Below are 16,503 nucleotides of genomic sequence, written 5' to 3' on the forward strand. Positions count from 1 at the left end.
TTGTGTGATTTGACGTTTGACATCATTTTAACATGTATGCTAGGTTAAAAAGGTAAACAAAAAATGTTTGAGCAAATAAAGACGAAATGTAATTGTCAATTATAGGAACAATTATTTCCAAGCTATTTTCTATGGAAGTTGTTTTTAATTTACGTTAATAACAAATAGTGTCGAAACGTTTAAAAGAAGCATTAAACTTAAATGTGCTTAGTTAGAAATAGGATATTTATTTGAGGTTATCCTATTCATTGTATTAATACTCAACTTTTAATTTTATGAGAACTAACAAGGAACTAACGATTTGAGTCAATGAAAGTGTACAAGCTAACTCCAAAAATATAAAAAAAACAAGCTACGGTACCGCCTCAGCTGTAGAAACAATGTATTGAGGAAAACAATGCAACAATACAAGCAGCTGATTTTAATGCTGATTTTACAGCTGATTATAATGCTATTTACAGCTGATTTGGTAATGATTAATCAGAACACAGTTTACATTGCATAATAAATTTTAAATATAGTAAAGGGTGGTTCATAATAACCACTAACATTTTGTTTTATGACAGCTCAGCTAATTCATGGGCTAGAGCAAGAGAGATGCTTTTTTTCGTTGAATGGTTTCTTAATTAATAGTATTTTATTAAATTATAAGTTGTTCAAACTATTAAACCTTTCTGATGGATGTGGCATAACAAATAAATTATTTGTGAAATCAATGTAATCTTTGTTTTCCGGGTGTGAAGTAATAAATAAAACAACGCTGTGTAAAATAACAATTAGTTTATTAAAACTCAAAGAAATATGAGCAAAACGCAAATTCTTGAATTTATTTGAGTCTAAATAAACTGTAATTGTTATTTTACACAGCGTTGTTTTATTTATTTCTTCACGCCCGCAAAACCATTAAACAACACCTCATTTATTTGTTATGCCACCGCCATTAGAAAATCTGAATAGTTTCAACAACTTATAATTTAAAACAAATTCTATTAATGAACCATTAAACGAAAACAAAAACCCATGAATTAGCTGAGCTACAAAACAAAATGTTAGCGGTCATTATGAACCCGTTATATTACGTTACTAGTCCGGTAAACACATTTTGGACGAGTTACGTACGATATTTTCGCCATAGGCTACTACTCTAAACTATCCGAACAATGTGAAAACTGTACAAATCCGTGGTATATTCCCAACTACTAAAGGACAATTACTACACTTAACTTCTAAGAGAGGATATTTTAAGTCGACTTATTGCCAATTATAATCAGCTGGTGTCCGGTAAAAATTCATAACAATACAGTGGTACGTAATAAAGCCCTATTTTTATTAAGCAACCAGCTGAACCTGCACTAATTTCTTGCATGGAAAGTATATTAAAACAATGTAGTGTGGGATCAATTGAAAATGCATTATTTTATTTTGTAATAAATTACAATATAAAGTACATATTTCGAGAAGAGAGGAAGACTCCACTACGAGAAATGTACTTGATAGAAACCCCGAAGGCAGGAGACCACGAGGCCGTCCCAAACTTAGATGGAAGGATCAAGTACAAAAAGATGTAAGAAGACTGGGAAGGAGTGAAAATGACAGCAAAGACAGAGACATCTGGAGGCAGTGTGTGGGCGAGGCCAAGTACCTCTTAGGGTACCAGTGGCCACTCCAGTAAGTAAGTAAGTAATAAATTACAATACGTTTTTCACTTATTCGAACTAATAGATAAACCGAAAAGGATCTAGTCCCAATTAGTTCGGATTAGCGGGAGTTATGACATCATTTATTGTTAATTGAGAATAATATAAACCTATTAAAATGATAATCCAATTCTAATAAACATACGAAATATAACTGAGCAATCTATGATTTCTCAACTATTTACAATAAACTCACCATTAGTCAGTAAATAAACTACTTTGATAATCATACTTTCTCCCATGGGCTTTTCAACAACACTTATATAAGCAGTTAACTTATGTAAGCAGAGGGAGTAACAACTAAGATCATGTATAGGTAAAATCACAAATTTTACCGTACAATAACTATTTAACCGTCATTTTTGCAGCAATTGGGGGTTTAAATTTTTGTTCAGAATTAAAACGACTATTAAATACTTAATCATGATCAGAGTAGTTTGAGCCGGGTTTTATTTGACTTTACCGTTATTTTATGGGGAAATCACCATTAAAAATCGAGATTTCGAAAAAAAATAAAAAAACTGGAGGTACCATAAATTACCCACATATCAAATTTCAGCAAAATGGGATCACTGGTGTGGTCTGTATCTGTACATATACATAAACCCATACAGATACTTGAAAATGCTCTTTTGGCTTCAGGGGACCCCAAAGCTGATATCCACCGAAAATTTAAACTCTGTGTTTACGAAAACAATACTTCCTCCATAGGGGGAAAGTACAAAATCTATTCGTGATATTTTGTTAGTCAACCAAGCATCATTGATAGAATACGAACCGCGTATGGTAACAGAGAAAGATAACAGCTATCAGGGCAAACGTTGGAATGATTTTATCAGTCAACACGGTGGCTACAAGCAAAATGTAAGTAAAACACCTTCCTGCCTACCCTGCAATATGTTCAATAATGCAGTTTGGTCTTTACTTCGTAATTTATTATTGAATTGCATAGTCAATGATTGCATACAATGATTGCACATTGCGGATTAAAAACCTTCGCCGGTTCCTAAAATCGCATTTGATCGATGTATCGATGATTTTGTCAATGGTTGGTACTTTTGCGTTTTTGTATTGTAGAAAAATGTTAAATGTACTTTTAGATTTTTAAATGGAATATTTCTCTAGAGTGCAAAAAACTGTGTATTTTATAATATTAGGTCTTGCATAAATGAACTTTAAAATCGTAGTTATAACTAAATTCCAACTTATTTACATGCAGTGCACCTTTTGTGTGATAGATTATTTTGAATAAGCAACAATTCAATATGTGCTTAAAACAATTGAGTACACGCATATTTTTTCCAAATAATAATTATTGAATAAAAAATTAACTGCATTAGTCATAATTACTGTATAATTTTACTGTAGGTAGTTTGTGAGATGGTAAATCAATTAATGTAAAAAATTGGAAAAAAATAAAATTTACAAAAAGACTTTTTTTAAACTGCACCATAGTGACAATAGAAACATAAACTCAATCGACGCCATTTTACATATTGAGCGTATTTCACTAAGTGGGGTACTGTATGTTAAGTTTCTAGTTTGGGGAAATAAGGACAATTACGTTAACATAGTATTATTATATATTTTATTACTTTAATATAAATTACACATTTTTTTAATGACTATAGTTTGCTAAGCTTTACAAATAGATGAGTTCTAGCCAGAGAAAAGTAGGCTGCAGTAGAATTGCCACGTGTTTTATCGTCATGATTCGATTATGTAACTTCCTTGTACATCGATGACGTCTGCAAGAAACGTAGTGATATAAAACATATGTTTGTAGATAACTTTGCACCTTAGTTGTTGGAAACTTAGATTTATGTCGAATTATGTCAAAACGGTTTTATGAATGTGACACTGGCTTCAGAGTGTAAATCCAACTCAGAAAATAGTTATAAAAATATTTAATTAAAAATATTGTATTAAAAATACCCCAATTATTGAATTAATTGTGGTATTGACTATACTCTGAGTATACTTCTCCTCGTCCAATGTAAAATTTGAAGCCAAGAAAATGTATGAAGTTCAGGACCATCTTATAATTGAGTTGAGTCCTAAACTCTAAAACAAGCGCGTGTACAGACAAATTTTTATTTTTCGTCAGAGTAATTTTAATTTTTTTATTATGGGGTATTTGGCCACGAGAAATCGATTGGACTTGGTCACAAGGCTGTAAAATCCAGTTTCCGCCCTACAGCCCTTTAAAGTCCCCATGTTATCGTCAATACGCTTTTTTACCTGCTGTAAAAACAGCTGATGCAGGTTTTTTAATGCAATCTATGTGTTTATAAAGGTGTACTAAAATGTGTACTTTGTATAATCTAATATCTGTTGATATTGTTTACCGTACATAATAAATATATTTAACTTAGCTGATTGACTTATATATTTAATGTTTAATTCAATCTGAGCAATGCTCAGTCTCCTAGTACTATAAATTAAATACATATTAATTAATACATGCAGTTTCATTATTTTTTTATTTTTTATAAAAAAAAAGAGGTTGGTGGCCTCTTTTAACCTTGCATTTGCCCGTCCACATAGACTAAGCGCCCGTGCGTGGATCGTTTGCAGCAAAGCAAGGAGTGAGCCGGTACAGTACAAAGGTGAACTGTACTGATAAAATGTTATCGGCAGTGACCAGGATCCGAACCCGATCCGAACCCACGACATCGCTGCCTTGGGCCCGAAGTCCGCGTCGCTACCGAATGAGCCACCGACTCACCACCGATCCATCCTAGCTTAATCATAGCCATCAGCTGATTGATTTACCACTTGACACAGAATATCGCCATTAGTTCTTTTACCATCCCAACAGATTGCGCCACGTTTTTATTTGCTTCAAATTTTTACATTAGATGGGACGTTTTTCCTATAGTGATCGTAGTGACATAACTTAAAATAGTGTATACACATTTTGGCGATAAGTCTTTTATGCTTTTACTAATAATAAAAAATAATGGAAAACATTGAACTATTAGAATATTCTGCATTAACTACTTTTTTGTCTCGTCTATTGTCAAAGTATAAAAACCCAAAACTAAAAATAGAATTTGGCCAATTGCACACTATAGTAAGTGTTAAACCAACGTGGTTATTAAATCAAGTTCTATAAAATAAAAATAACTTTTACAGCTAAATTGGACGGGATTTTTATTTTGGTATTGTTAATGGTAATTGTAGCTGTGTTCCTATAGTTATTTTACGTTTTTTCAGGCTTGCAGGTGTGATTCTGCTGCTATGCGTGGCGGCCAGCTCCGCCTTCCACGCAGCTGTCAGAGATTCAAAGGTATGAGCTGTTACCGTCAATTGCCGTTGAGACATATATATATATATATATTATCAATTTATTGTACAACAATATTTACTATGTTCATATGCAGAAAATGATTAAATATTTTCGATTATCTAACTTGTCGGCAAAATTATATTTCGGTAGCAACATTGTTTTCTTGTGGATATTTAATTTATAATGTCGGTCAACTGGCTTGTCGACAAAATGGCATGTTGGTGGAATCTTGCTTCCTATCAACTTTTTTCAGATACGTTACCCCCCTCAGGTTTCTTCAAAGATTTGAATGTTTTCTGGTCTGGTTTAATATTTGGCTGTTGTTGTTCGTGTTGTTGTTGTTGTTGTTGTTGTTGCTGTTGTTGTGTTGTATTTTATCTTCATTACTGCATATGTTTTTCAGACTGTCAAGGTGACGGTGTTCTACGAAGCGATGGATCCCGTTTTCAAGGATTTCATCAACAACCAGTTCTCACCTCACTGGGAACAGATTGAAGAGGGTATCGAGATTGAGCTCGTCCCCTTCGGAAAAACTAACGTGAGTTGTAGAGTATTCATTAAAATAAATTAATAGATAATTTGGTGTCTTCAGCCAGCCGTCGAGAATTGTCCAAATTGAACCATTAAATTTACTTGTGTCAATTATCTTAAAATTGTATCTAAATCAACAAAATAACTCGCTTTGATGAATGCAGCATTTCCACAAACTCAATTTCTGAAATGCTCAATGGTTTTACATGTATAAAATATCATCCAAAGTCCAATCCAATTGTTTTGTCTGCGCTTTGTTCCGAACAGCTGATTGGCTTATCACGTCATAAACTGAGAGATATGTAAATTCTGTGACAGGTATCAGTGGAGCAAGAGCCAGAACCTCATCTGGAGTTCGTCTGCACTCGAGGAGAAGAAGAATGCATCGCCAACAAACTGCACGCCTGTGTGATCAAGAAGATGCACGCGCACAAGCTGAAAATGGTCAAGGTGATCAAGTGTCTGATCAACAAGAAAGATCAAATGGACGGACTACCAGACGTAAGTCGTGTAACACTTTTGTTAAGAATTTAAGTCTTATGTGAGCCTAAATCAAGTATTAATTAATTGGACTAGGAAAATTTTAAGGTGGAATAAATGTAGGCTACTTTACACGTTACGCAAGAGCGTGTTTACATCACTTAGGTGAATTATCAACTCCCTTCCGCTCGTTGCACAACATTCACCTGCGTGATGTAAAAACGCTCTTACTACGATTGTAACGTAAATAGCTATTACGCCTAGGACCTTTTTAGAATTTTGTGAAGGTTTCAATTTTTAGGTTTAAACAACCCAGTTGTATCGTACATTAGTGATTTATCAAGACATCTCTCTTAAAATTTGTTCAATATCGAAATAGTTACTAATTTTTCGACTTCCAGTTGGGATTCTACATTTTATCATTTAGTTGATTTTATTATTAATTATTTATTTACTTAATAACTAACTTACTTCCTTACTTACCCACTTACCTATTTACTTACTAACTTAATTATAAAAAAATATTTATTTATTATTTATTTTTTATATTTTTTTTTATTATTCATTTTTTTGTTTATTTATTTATTTATATATTGTTATTTATTCATTCACAACGGATAGCTCCAACTATAATGATGCATATATTGGTATTACATAACACCTTTTTAATCGATTGTTGATTGTTCAGTGCCTGGACGAGATCCACATCAGGCCAGACGCTCACAAGTTCATTGATTGTGTCAACTCCCCTGACACCGATTATTTGGTCGTCAACCACGGAATCAGAACACAGAAGATGTTCCCCAAGAAGCTTGATTCCCTACCTAAGATAGTGTTTAATGATGTAAGTACGAAACCTCAAGGAAAAATTTAACAGTTCTTCACTTTTAGATAACAAAAAAGTTATTAATACTTAGAATAATATTTTTTGTTCATGTTGAGTTCAAAATTGTGTGAATCGGTGGAGCTCGACCGAAATAACCCTTTGAACAAGTTCACAATGCTAAAAACAATGAAAAATGAGCTTGATGATCAAGGACACCAACTCAGGCTAGAGTTACTGGCAAACTAAGCATTACTTAAAATGTATTTAGAATTCGTGCAATTTTGAGTCATCTCCATACCCCAGAAAAAGTGCTTACTTGGATTAGTAGAATGGTTCGTCATTGTAACGAAAACTGATTTACTACATTTTTTATCTATTTCCATATGACACAGCACAATAAGCCAAATATATTATAGATTAAATAATGTTTAAATTAAGTTATATTTAAATAGAGTTTAAAGAGTACCATACGCTCAATATATATTTTGCACTGAGATAATGGTGATCTTTCTTGAAACAATCACCCCACCAAAAAGAAAATTGTTTGTGGGAAAAACGAAAAATGGGTTTTACTCAGGTTAAAATAATTCACAGTTCCACTCACCAGCCAAAGACATTTGAGTTTTACCGTTGACTGTAGGTTTTACTGTACAGGTTATGTTTGATAGCTGGTTTATTAAAACCAGCTATCAATGGTCTTAATAAACCATAGATAGTTTTAATACGCTTAAAAACTTGTAGTCTATTAGTAACATCTTCATCGTATTGTTTTGTATTTCAGCTGTTCAATAAGAGAGACCATGCCCAAGCCTTGACAAATTTCAAAAAGTTAATCTGTCGAATTGTGTTCGATCTGTGCGAAGAGAAGTAATTCTTTGTTTACTTTTTAGATTATTCTAGGTTAGGAAGGACAGCAGGGCAAGAGTCGCTGAAGAGTTTGCAGGCGATTGGTCTTTCTAATTTTTTTATAGTTATTTTTGTTTTTTGCCATTTTGTAAACATGTGTCAGATAAGTTCAAAGGAATAATAGGCCTACTTAGAAAATAATTTCATGAGCTATGATAAAATTAGTCGTAGTTATGCCAGAGACCTACAATTGGGCCAGTTTTACCAACAGAACTTCTCAAAAGCATTAGGAGGATAAGAGTTCGCATGCAAATAGAAACTATGAAATCGAAAAATGTAAATTTGTATTAATTTTCTTTCAGACACCTAAAAAGAAAGATCGTGGCGAAGGCCTGAACGAGTTCTTAAAAACAGTCTGTGGATTTCAAATGGACTTGTGTGAAGAAAAGTAATTATTTTCCACCCTTATTATCGGAAAAAGTAATTTAGTTTGGAAAGTAGGGTGAGAGTTCTTTGAAAACACCGACGAAAATCCACCGTTTTTAAATAGCTAGTACTTTATAGGTACGGTTTTTGCAGAACTAATAGGCTTGTGAATGAATAATGTGATTGTTTTGCGTAGAACAATGTGAAATAAAATTATCAAAGAGGCTTTACCTCATCTAAATATTTAATTTATGTGGGTCAGATTAAAATAATTAATATTGTTGTACATCCTGAGGTTTGGTTGCAGAATCTTGATTGTCAACGTGTCGTAGCCTAGGTAAAAATAACACAGACACGTCTTTACATGTTTCGACTAAGATTTTCAACATGCACGAATAATGAAAATCAATCAAGGGGATTTTACATAATACATAACTGAATTAATTTCAAATCAAAAGTCAAAACTGGTTAGGTAAAACCAGTACCATACAACAATGAAAATATTCTTCCGGTATCTCGAGAAAGCATTGCCTACATTGTTAACTTAAACACGTTTTTAGCATAGACCGAAGGTTTAGAAAGAGATTACTCAAACCAAGCTGAAATAAATATAGAATATGTGTCGAATCTATACAATTTAGAAAAGCATAAAACATTTTTTACTGGAAGTAACCTATATTTTGCAGGCAATAAAATTCTTATCTTTGTTGTATATTATAAATGTTATGAATTTATACAGAAATGTTCGACTCTCACGCGGGAACAGACTTGATAATTGTCTCTTTGCGAATGTTTGTAGTATGATCACAAAACTGATAAAGTCCACACATCCTATGTCAGAGAAAAAATGTTCTTAAAGAAGTATTATAATTTTGAAATACGACTTTTTCATGTTCGTGCAGTCTTTTGGTCAACAAATTTTTGTCAGTTATGAACTGATTAATATTTTTGTAAATGATCGAACAATTTAAGTCAGTGAAATTTAAATAGATAATCTTGATGTTCACTTATTTCATAATATTAATAGGTACATGAATTTCTGGGACGTATCTCAAACTTCAGTATTTTCGCAAAATCAAAACACGGTTATTTCCCGATGACCAAAACTCGACTGTAATGCAATATTTCCTGTCTTTTGTACAGATTGAGGCTACGATCAAATATAACTTGCGCAAGTCATAAAGTAAAAATCAAATTGACCTGCAAACTCTTTTGTTATTGGAAGATAAAAATCCGTATTCCCTAAACATTTTATAAATGCGTTTTCAGTCATTTATCTCAATTTTTCGATAAAATATGTGTTTTTTTTATTTTCATGCGAACTCTTATCCTGCTTTCCATAACACATAAGTTAAGCCTATTAAGGTAGCTAGTTCATTTAGTTTCTAAGAAATGTAGTTCAAATTGAATTGTTCTTCACTATATAGGATAATTAATTGACATTCACAACTAGCAAAACAGAATATTATGTGTCCATACAAATATTTGTTTAATCACTCATATTGCTTTATAGTTATTCTCTACTAATATAAACAGAACAAATAGAAAACCGTAAATAAATTTCTTAGTGTTGAAAAAACCTGTGATTTTAAATTTAATATTGAAGCCAACAACACTACGTCTGCCTGTGGGTCAAAAACGCACAAGTATTTCTTTTTTGTTCTTATTTCACGGGAAAACGAGTAGTTTATGAAATAACAGTTTATGTAATAGTTGTTTATGAAACTATTTCAATTTTCTCTGTTTGGAATTTAATTATTTATTTATTTTATTATTAAAATAATTAATTTATTTTATTATTTTTTAATTAATTTATTTTATTATTTTTTTAATTAATTTATTTTATAATTTTTTTAATTTATTTATTTTATTATTTTTAGTTAATTAATTTATTAATTAATTTTTTTTCCTTCTTTTTTTATTTATTTATTTATACTGCAAATACCATTACACAATAACGCATCAAAGCAAGATGATTTACACAAAAATAAATACAAGATTTGTCTAGTATAATTAAGTCTATAAATAAGTCTATAATAATATAGTATCAATTATTGTCAACGCTAGTAAGCTAGTATATAGGTTATTTTCTAAGCCGTTTCATACAAATCATTATGCCACCTAAATGTGTGTTAGTTCTCTAATATTTTCTATATTTTTACAGAAATATAAGAAGAGAGATCACGCTGCAGCTGTAAGCAAATTCACGTTGACCGTTTGTCACTACATTCAAGAGCTGTGTAGGAAGAAAATTAAAGTATTGCTGAACTAATCAAATTTCATTTCACAACCAATCTTTGAGAAGTCCATCATAGTATTTAACTCACCAAAATGTATATTTACGTCTGGACGTTGTGGAGGAAAATAAAAAGCTAAAAAACTTAAATGTTGTATTTTTTTATTGTTTGTAAAAAATAATATAACAATTTATCCTCTGCAGAAATTAAAGATGTTACATATAAAATTAATGAAATTCACAAATAATTGTCTTGTATGTAGCTATTTTATAATTGCTAAAAAAATAAAATTAAGGCACATAACTTACTTTATTTTCCAAAATTATATTTTTTATGTTAAACAATAATATTGTTTTTATTTCATCAAGTGGTAGCATTGACTAAATATTCAATGTTAGTAGTTAAGAAGTAAAATAAAACGAATCACATATTTTTAGCATAAAATATTTAGAAAGCTATATTATTTACTTATCGGTATCCATACAAAAACATGTAATATCTAATTTTCATGCATTTACACAACTAATATTTTGATTGAGTACTTTTCCATTGTTATGGCTTATTAGTGGGGGGAGATCTCCAAAACTGAAAAATTTCTTCTCTTGTGAGAGAACTCCACTTTTTCTGTTTGGTTGATAAATGAATCGAAAGATTAAGATGAGCTGCGGACTAGAAAATCCACACAATCGATTTATCAATATACCGATATATCGATATATCAATACATCGATGTAGTTATACGTATATGGATGGTCCACATATCAAATGAAAACAAATAAAAGCATTATAAATTAAATACAATTATAACCTAAAACTTCTGCGTTCAAAGTCTGCATTATTGAATGGTACGTCTAGTTCACATAAATGGAAAGTCCACTTGTATCCACACTCAATGGTAGGCATATATTTGGTTCACATTAATGGAATAGCTATTTTGATTATTTAAAGTCAATGGTGCATCAGCCTTATTCCGCTGACCATAATTATTGGTTATCCATTTTGTAGTAAATTATGCTCAATGGTATTAATCCGATTGGTCTTCCCTTTTTCTCTGTACGGTATTTGTAATGTGCTATTGAGATGATTCGTTGACTAATATATGGTGTGACTCTTGTTTACATTTTCATTGTTGTCTCGCAAAAAATCTCATGTCAACCAATTAACCCATAAGGCCCATTGTCGTAACCTAACGTTACGCTAGAAAAGTGGACAGTAATTATAAAGAACCACTTACGATCGCTGTTGGACATAGAAGAAGGAGCCGTGACGAATCATCCCACTTCAGGGCTCAGTGCACAGTGCAGCCACCCCGCAAAACATAATAACTCTTCCGTTACTAATAATTATAACTGTTCATATATGAAACTATAATGACTTCTACTACACTCGCCTTCCCCATAAAAAAAAAAGTCAATATCATAAATTCAAAATTAACTCAACTTTCAAAATAAAATAAATTCACTTTCAATAAAATGCAACCAAAATTTCTTCTTCCCATTATTCAGTAATAATTTTACAAGTCCAGCCTGTGAGGCTTTCGCACAGTCCGTGCAGACTTCCTCAGCGAGGGTGGTGGGCTGCACTGTGCTAGCGGCGACGCAGGAGTTGGCTGAGACTGGGCTTGCCCTAGGCTCTCCCTGGGACTGGTCGTAGGCCTAGGTACAGGTGACATCATCATGGGACTGGTTGGTCGATCCTCCGGCGGGGGTGAATTCTTGGGCACTTGGGGTGATACAACGGGGTCCTTGGGTGATACAAAAATCTCCTCCTCTTCTGCATACCGAGCTCTCAAGTGATCCGCATGACAAAATCGGGGTTTTCCACCAATAACACTCACCAGATAGGTGACCGGACTTCTCTTTAGAATTATTTTGCCAGGAACCCAAGATATCTTTTCATTTCGGACAGTTTTGACATAGACTGCCTGACCTTCTGAGAAAAATCTGCTTCTTCCCCTAAGCCTATCAGCTGCATCTTTTTGTTCCCTGTGTTTTTGATCAATGGATGACTGGAGATTGGGTTTTAACATAACCAACTGAGTACGAGGCTTCCAAGACAGGAACATTTCTGCAGGGGTTAAGCCAGTAACTGTATTTGGAGTGTTGCGGTACGCAAACAAGAAATTATCTAATTTCATTTGAAGAGTGGTACGCTGAGAACGCTGATGTTCCTCAATCACTTGACGCAAAAGGTTTTTCTTGACCTCCTGAACACTTCTCTCTGCAGATCCATTTGAAGCCGCATGATACGGGGGAGTTAATGTGAACTTCACATTGTTGTTATGCAAAAAGGTCTTGAACTCTTGACTAGTAAAAGATCTTCCGTTGTCCGACACCAGTTCAACAGGCAATCCATACGATGAAAACAAGGTACGGAGTTTCTCGATAACCTTGGAAGAATTCATGGAACTCATGATAAATACCTCTAACCATTTAGAGTATGTGTCAATCAAAACTAAAAGTTGCTGTCTCGACTCTGGATCCTCCGCAAAGTCAATGTGTATCCTCTGCCATCGAGTTGATGTTGTAGGCCATTGCTGCAACGGTACTTTAGGTACCGAATTCCTAGTTAACTGACACGCAGAACAAGAGGCCACCACGTCTTCAATCGACTTCTCCATGCCTGGCCACCAGACATAACTTCTCGCCAGCATCTTCATGCGTGTAACTCCCGGGTGTTGATCATGCAACATTTGAAGCACAGATGAATACAGTTTCTTTGGAATCACTACACGAGAACCCCACAGCAAACAACCTTGTTCCACGGACAACTCGTCCTTCTTCCTTAGAAAAATAGCTAGTTCTGGCTCAACCGAGCTCGTCCAGCCGTACATCACAAAATCTCGGACCTTCGAAAGAATCGGATCCTTATCCGTCATTTTACCTATATGCAAGGCAGTAATAGGTGCAATGTCCTTGACAACACAGAAATTGTTCATCACTTCTGTACACACATCTACATGTGAAACAAAATTAGCATCCAGCTCTATAGGTTCCGCTTCTGCTAAGGGTAACCTAGACAACGCATCAGCGTGAGGGACATCCACTCCCTTCCGGTACCTAACCTCCAAATCATATGCTGATAGAATCAAGGCCCATCTCTGCAGCCTAGCTGCCGCCATACTAGGAACGCCCTTTTTAGAGCCAAAAATAGCCGTCAACGGCTGATGATCAGTCTGTAGAATACAGTGTCTTCCATATATATACTTATGAAACTTTTTGACTCCAAAGATCAAAGCCAGAGCCTCCCGATGTAACTGAGAATAATTCCGTTCACTGGAACTTAGCGTTTTCGATGCGAAGGCAATTGGCCTTTCCTGACCATCGATAAGATGAGATAGAACAGCAGCCACCCCTCTGGGACTCGCATCACACGTCAGAACTATGGGCTTTTTAACATCATAGTGAACTAACAAACTTGAGTCCAACACCCATGATTTACTCTCCTGAAAAGTCTTAGAACACACCTCCGACCACACCCATGGATGATCCTTATGTAATAAGTCATAAAAACAGCTTATTCTAGCAGACAGGTTAGGTATAAATGCATGATAATAATTTATTAGACCAATATAGGCTCGTAACTCTTCCTTAGTACTAGGCTCAGGCGCTTTACGCAGCGCAGTTAACAAACTTTCTTGTGGACGGAGACCATCTCGAGTAATCACATGTCCTAAATACTCGATTGAAGATTGCAAAAACTTACACTTTTGTTGGTTTACTCGAACACCAAACTCATCAAGGCGTTGCAGCACCTGCGCCAGACGGGCAAGCCCCTCTTCCTTAGAGCGAGCCGCCACTAAGACGTCATCTAAGTACGCCACCGTTCCTGGAAGACCTGTTAAAATTTGGTCGATGGCTGACTGAAAAATTGCAGGAGCTGAAGACAAACCATATGGTAGCCTTTTTAAACGATACAGACCCTTATGGGTAGCTAGGGTCAACAGATGTTGCGATTCATCCGCTACCGCCAATTGCTGATACGCATTTGAAAGATCAAGGCAGCTAAAAACTGAGCAACCGCCTAGAGTTGCAAAAATATCTTGAGCCTGTGGAAGCGGATAATGTTCCATTTCAATACACTGATTAAGAGTAATCTTATAATCGGCACAAAGCCTAACACCATTAGGCTTAGGGACAACCACAAGTGGAGTGCTCCACTGTGAATTAGTAACTCTGTACGCAACATCCTCTTGAACCATGCGGTCCAACTCACTCTCAACTTTCTCCCTTAACGCAAAAGGCACTGGTCTCGCCTTACAAAACTTAGGGACTGTCCCCTCCTTTAAGACAATATGAGCCTTAACACCCTTAATTTCGCCCGTTCCAGGCTGAAAAACTGACTTAAATTTACTCTTCAATTTAGCAATGTCCAAATCAGAACTGTGATCCACAGTGGCTTTACATGAAAACACATTTTGCCAATCTAACCTCAACTGGCCTAACCAGTTTCGCCCCAACAGAATCGGCTGACTCTTACTTTCTAAACTAACTACTGTCAAAGGCAAACTCGCCTGCTGATTATTATATTTAACATTGACATTCACTTGTCCCAGAACAGGTACATCATGACCTGAATAAGTAGTAAGTTTCACATTTGCTGGCCTAAGTTTGAGGTTAGAAAATTTTTCATAAAATATCTCAGAAGGACATATAGTCAAGGCACTGCCTGTATCTAGAATCATTTCTAAATATACATCATTAGCCACTAGGCCTACCTTATAGCCGTTGTCTGATCCTGATTTAAGGTTGTACAAACCTATCTCTGCCATTGGAACTTCTAGGCCTAGGCCTACCTCTTCCTCCACTTGATGGACCCCCATCCTAGGTGTCGACTTTTTACCATGGAAACTAGAAGATTTCTTGGCTTTACACACTTTCTTGAGATGACCTACTCTCTGACAACCGTGACACTTGTAACTGGCGAACGCACACGCACTAGGCCAATGACCAGCAGAACCACACCTCCAACAAGAGTTTCTAGAATTTTGATTTTCACTACTCCTATGCATGAAAGTTTTAGGCCTATTTTGACTTTTCACATTGATTTTCGCAATGTCCCCACGAGGTTGCACAAATAGGCTTGACTGCGATTCGGCCTGTTCCAGCCTGAGCGCTGACGCATAAGCTTCGTCAAAGTCCAATTCCTCCGACAACAATTTCTGCCGGATAGTTTCATTAGAAATGCCGGAAATCACTTTGTCCCTCAAAGCGTCTTTCAAAAAGGTACCAAATTTGCACGAACTAGCCAAATGTTTTATTGAAACCACAAACTCCGCTATGCTTTCGCCCGGCTTTTGCACACGAGAGTAGAATACATATCGCTCCGCCACAACCAACTTCTTGGGCGCATAATGTAATTTCAACAACGCTGCAAGTTCATCATAGGTCTTAGAATCTACCTCTACCGGTGATAATAAATCGGATAGGACCGATAAAACCCTGGGACCAATAACTGTAATTAAAACCGACACCTCGTTTTCCTTCTTGACATTGTTCGCTTTGAAAAAATGTTTCAGGCGCAACAAATAGGGCACAATGTCCTCCTCACTTGGATTAAATTCAGAAATCCTGCCAACACTAATACTCGCCATTTTTAATCATCTCAACTATAATACGCACTAAAACAACAACTGTTATCGCGTACTACCCTAACTATGATAAAAAGGTTTATTACCGACTGCGCCAAAATGTCGTAACCTAACGTTACGCTAGAAAAGTGGACAGTAATTATAAAGAACCACTTACGATCGCTGTTGGACATAGAAGAAGGAGCCGTGACGAATCATCCCACTTCAGGGCTCAGTGCACAGTGCAGCCACCCCGCAAAACATAATAACTCTTCCGTTACTAATAATTATAACTGTTCATATATGAAACTATAATGACTTCTACTACACCCATGTTAAGTTTGTAAAATTTTCAATTCACTTAGGGAAAAGCCCTGTGGTCCCATTTGTACCATTTCAGATTTATACCTTCCCATGGTTGGTTACTATGATTGTGCTAAATTTGGTGCATGTCGCTTTAGTCGTTCAGGAGGAGGAGGGGATTTGTAAAACAAAAGCAGGAGTGTAGTGTAAGAGCTTCGCTCAATTAATACTACTTCGCTGAATTGGTATTAAAAATTCACAAGTTGATCGAACGAAAACAATAGCTTCAGTAATTT

General features: G+C 35.0%; 2 protein-coding genes across 4 annotated transcripts; one reads left to right on the forward strand and one right to left on the reverse strand.

Moving 5' to 3' along the window:
• The first annotated feature begins 2,489 nt into the window (after positions 1 to 2,489).
• Positions 2,490 to 10,484, forward strand: LOC128995375 (GILT-like protein 1). 3 transcript variants are annotated; one of them, XM_054420384.1, is made up of 7 exons: positions 2,490 to 2,561; positions 4,917 to 4,989; positions 5,393 to 5,527; positions 5,839 to 6,021; positions 6,689 to 6,844; positions 7,608 to 7,693; positions 10,263 to 10,484. In XM_054420384.1, the coding sequence occupies exons 1-7, from the start codon at positions 2,524 to 2,526 to the stop codon at positions 10,294 to 10,296; spliced, it is 705 nt and encodes a 234-aa protein (XP_054276359.1). In that variant the 5' UTR covers positions 2,490 to 2,523; the 3' UTR covers positions 10,297 to 10,484. The 3 variants fall into 3 exon arrangements, with proteins under 3 accessions (XP_054276359.1, XP_054276358.1, XP_054276360.1); XM_054420383.1 differs by lacking the exon at positions 7,608 to 7,693 and adding an exon at positions 8,035 to 8,120 and having other exon boundaries at positions 2,494 to 2,561; XM_054420385.1 differs by lacking the exon at positions 7,608 to 7,693 and having other exon boundaries at positions 2,507 to 2,561.
• A 1,364-nt stretch (positions 10,485 to 11,848) lies between these two features.
• On the reverse strand, positions 11,849 to 15,928 carry LOC128995761 (uncharacterized protein K02A2.6-like). Its single transcript, XM_054420779.1, has one exon. The coding sequence runs from the start codon at positions 15,926 to 15,928 to the stop codon at positions 11,849 to 11,851; it is 4,080 nt and encodes a 1,359-aa protein (XP_054276754.1).
• Between the last annotated feature and the right edge of the window lie 575 nt (positions 15,929 to 16,503).

This window comes from Macrosteles quadrilineatus, unplaced genomic scaffold, assembly GCF_028750875.1.
Source record: "Macrosteles quadrilineatus isolate MER2022 unplaced genomic scaffold, UCM_ALF_1.0 Scaffold_5__1_contigs__length_97177068, whole genome shotgun sequence".
In the NCBI taxonomy this organism is placed as follows: Eukaryota; Metazoa; Arthropoda; class Insecta; order Hemiptera; family Cicadellidae; genus Macrosteles; species Macrosteles quadrilineatus.

Excerpts from the sequence above, each read along its gene's own strand:
- LOC128995375 (XM_054420384.1), top strand. The coding sequence starts at position 2,524 with ATGATTTTATCAGTCAACACGGTGGCTACAAGCAAAAT. Across the intron at positions 5,528-5,838 it reads TCCCCTTCGGAAAAACTAAC|GTATCAGTGGAGCAAGAGCC; the intron begins GTGAGTTGTAGA and ends ATTCTGTGACAG. Across the intron at positions 6,022-6,688 it reads AAATGGACGGACTACCAGAC|TGCCTGGACGAGATCCACAT; the intron begins GTAAGTCGTGTA and ends TTGATTGTTCAG.
- LOC128995761 (XM_054420779.1), bottom strand. The coding sequence starts at position 15,928 with ATGGCGAGTATTAGTGTTGGCAGGATTTCTGAATTTAATCCAAGTGAG.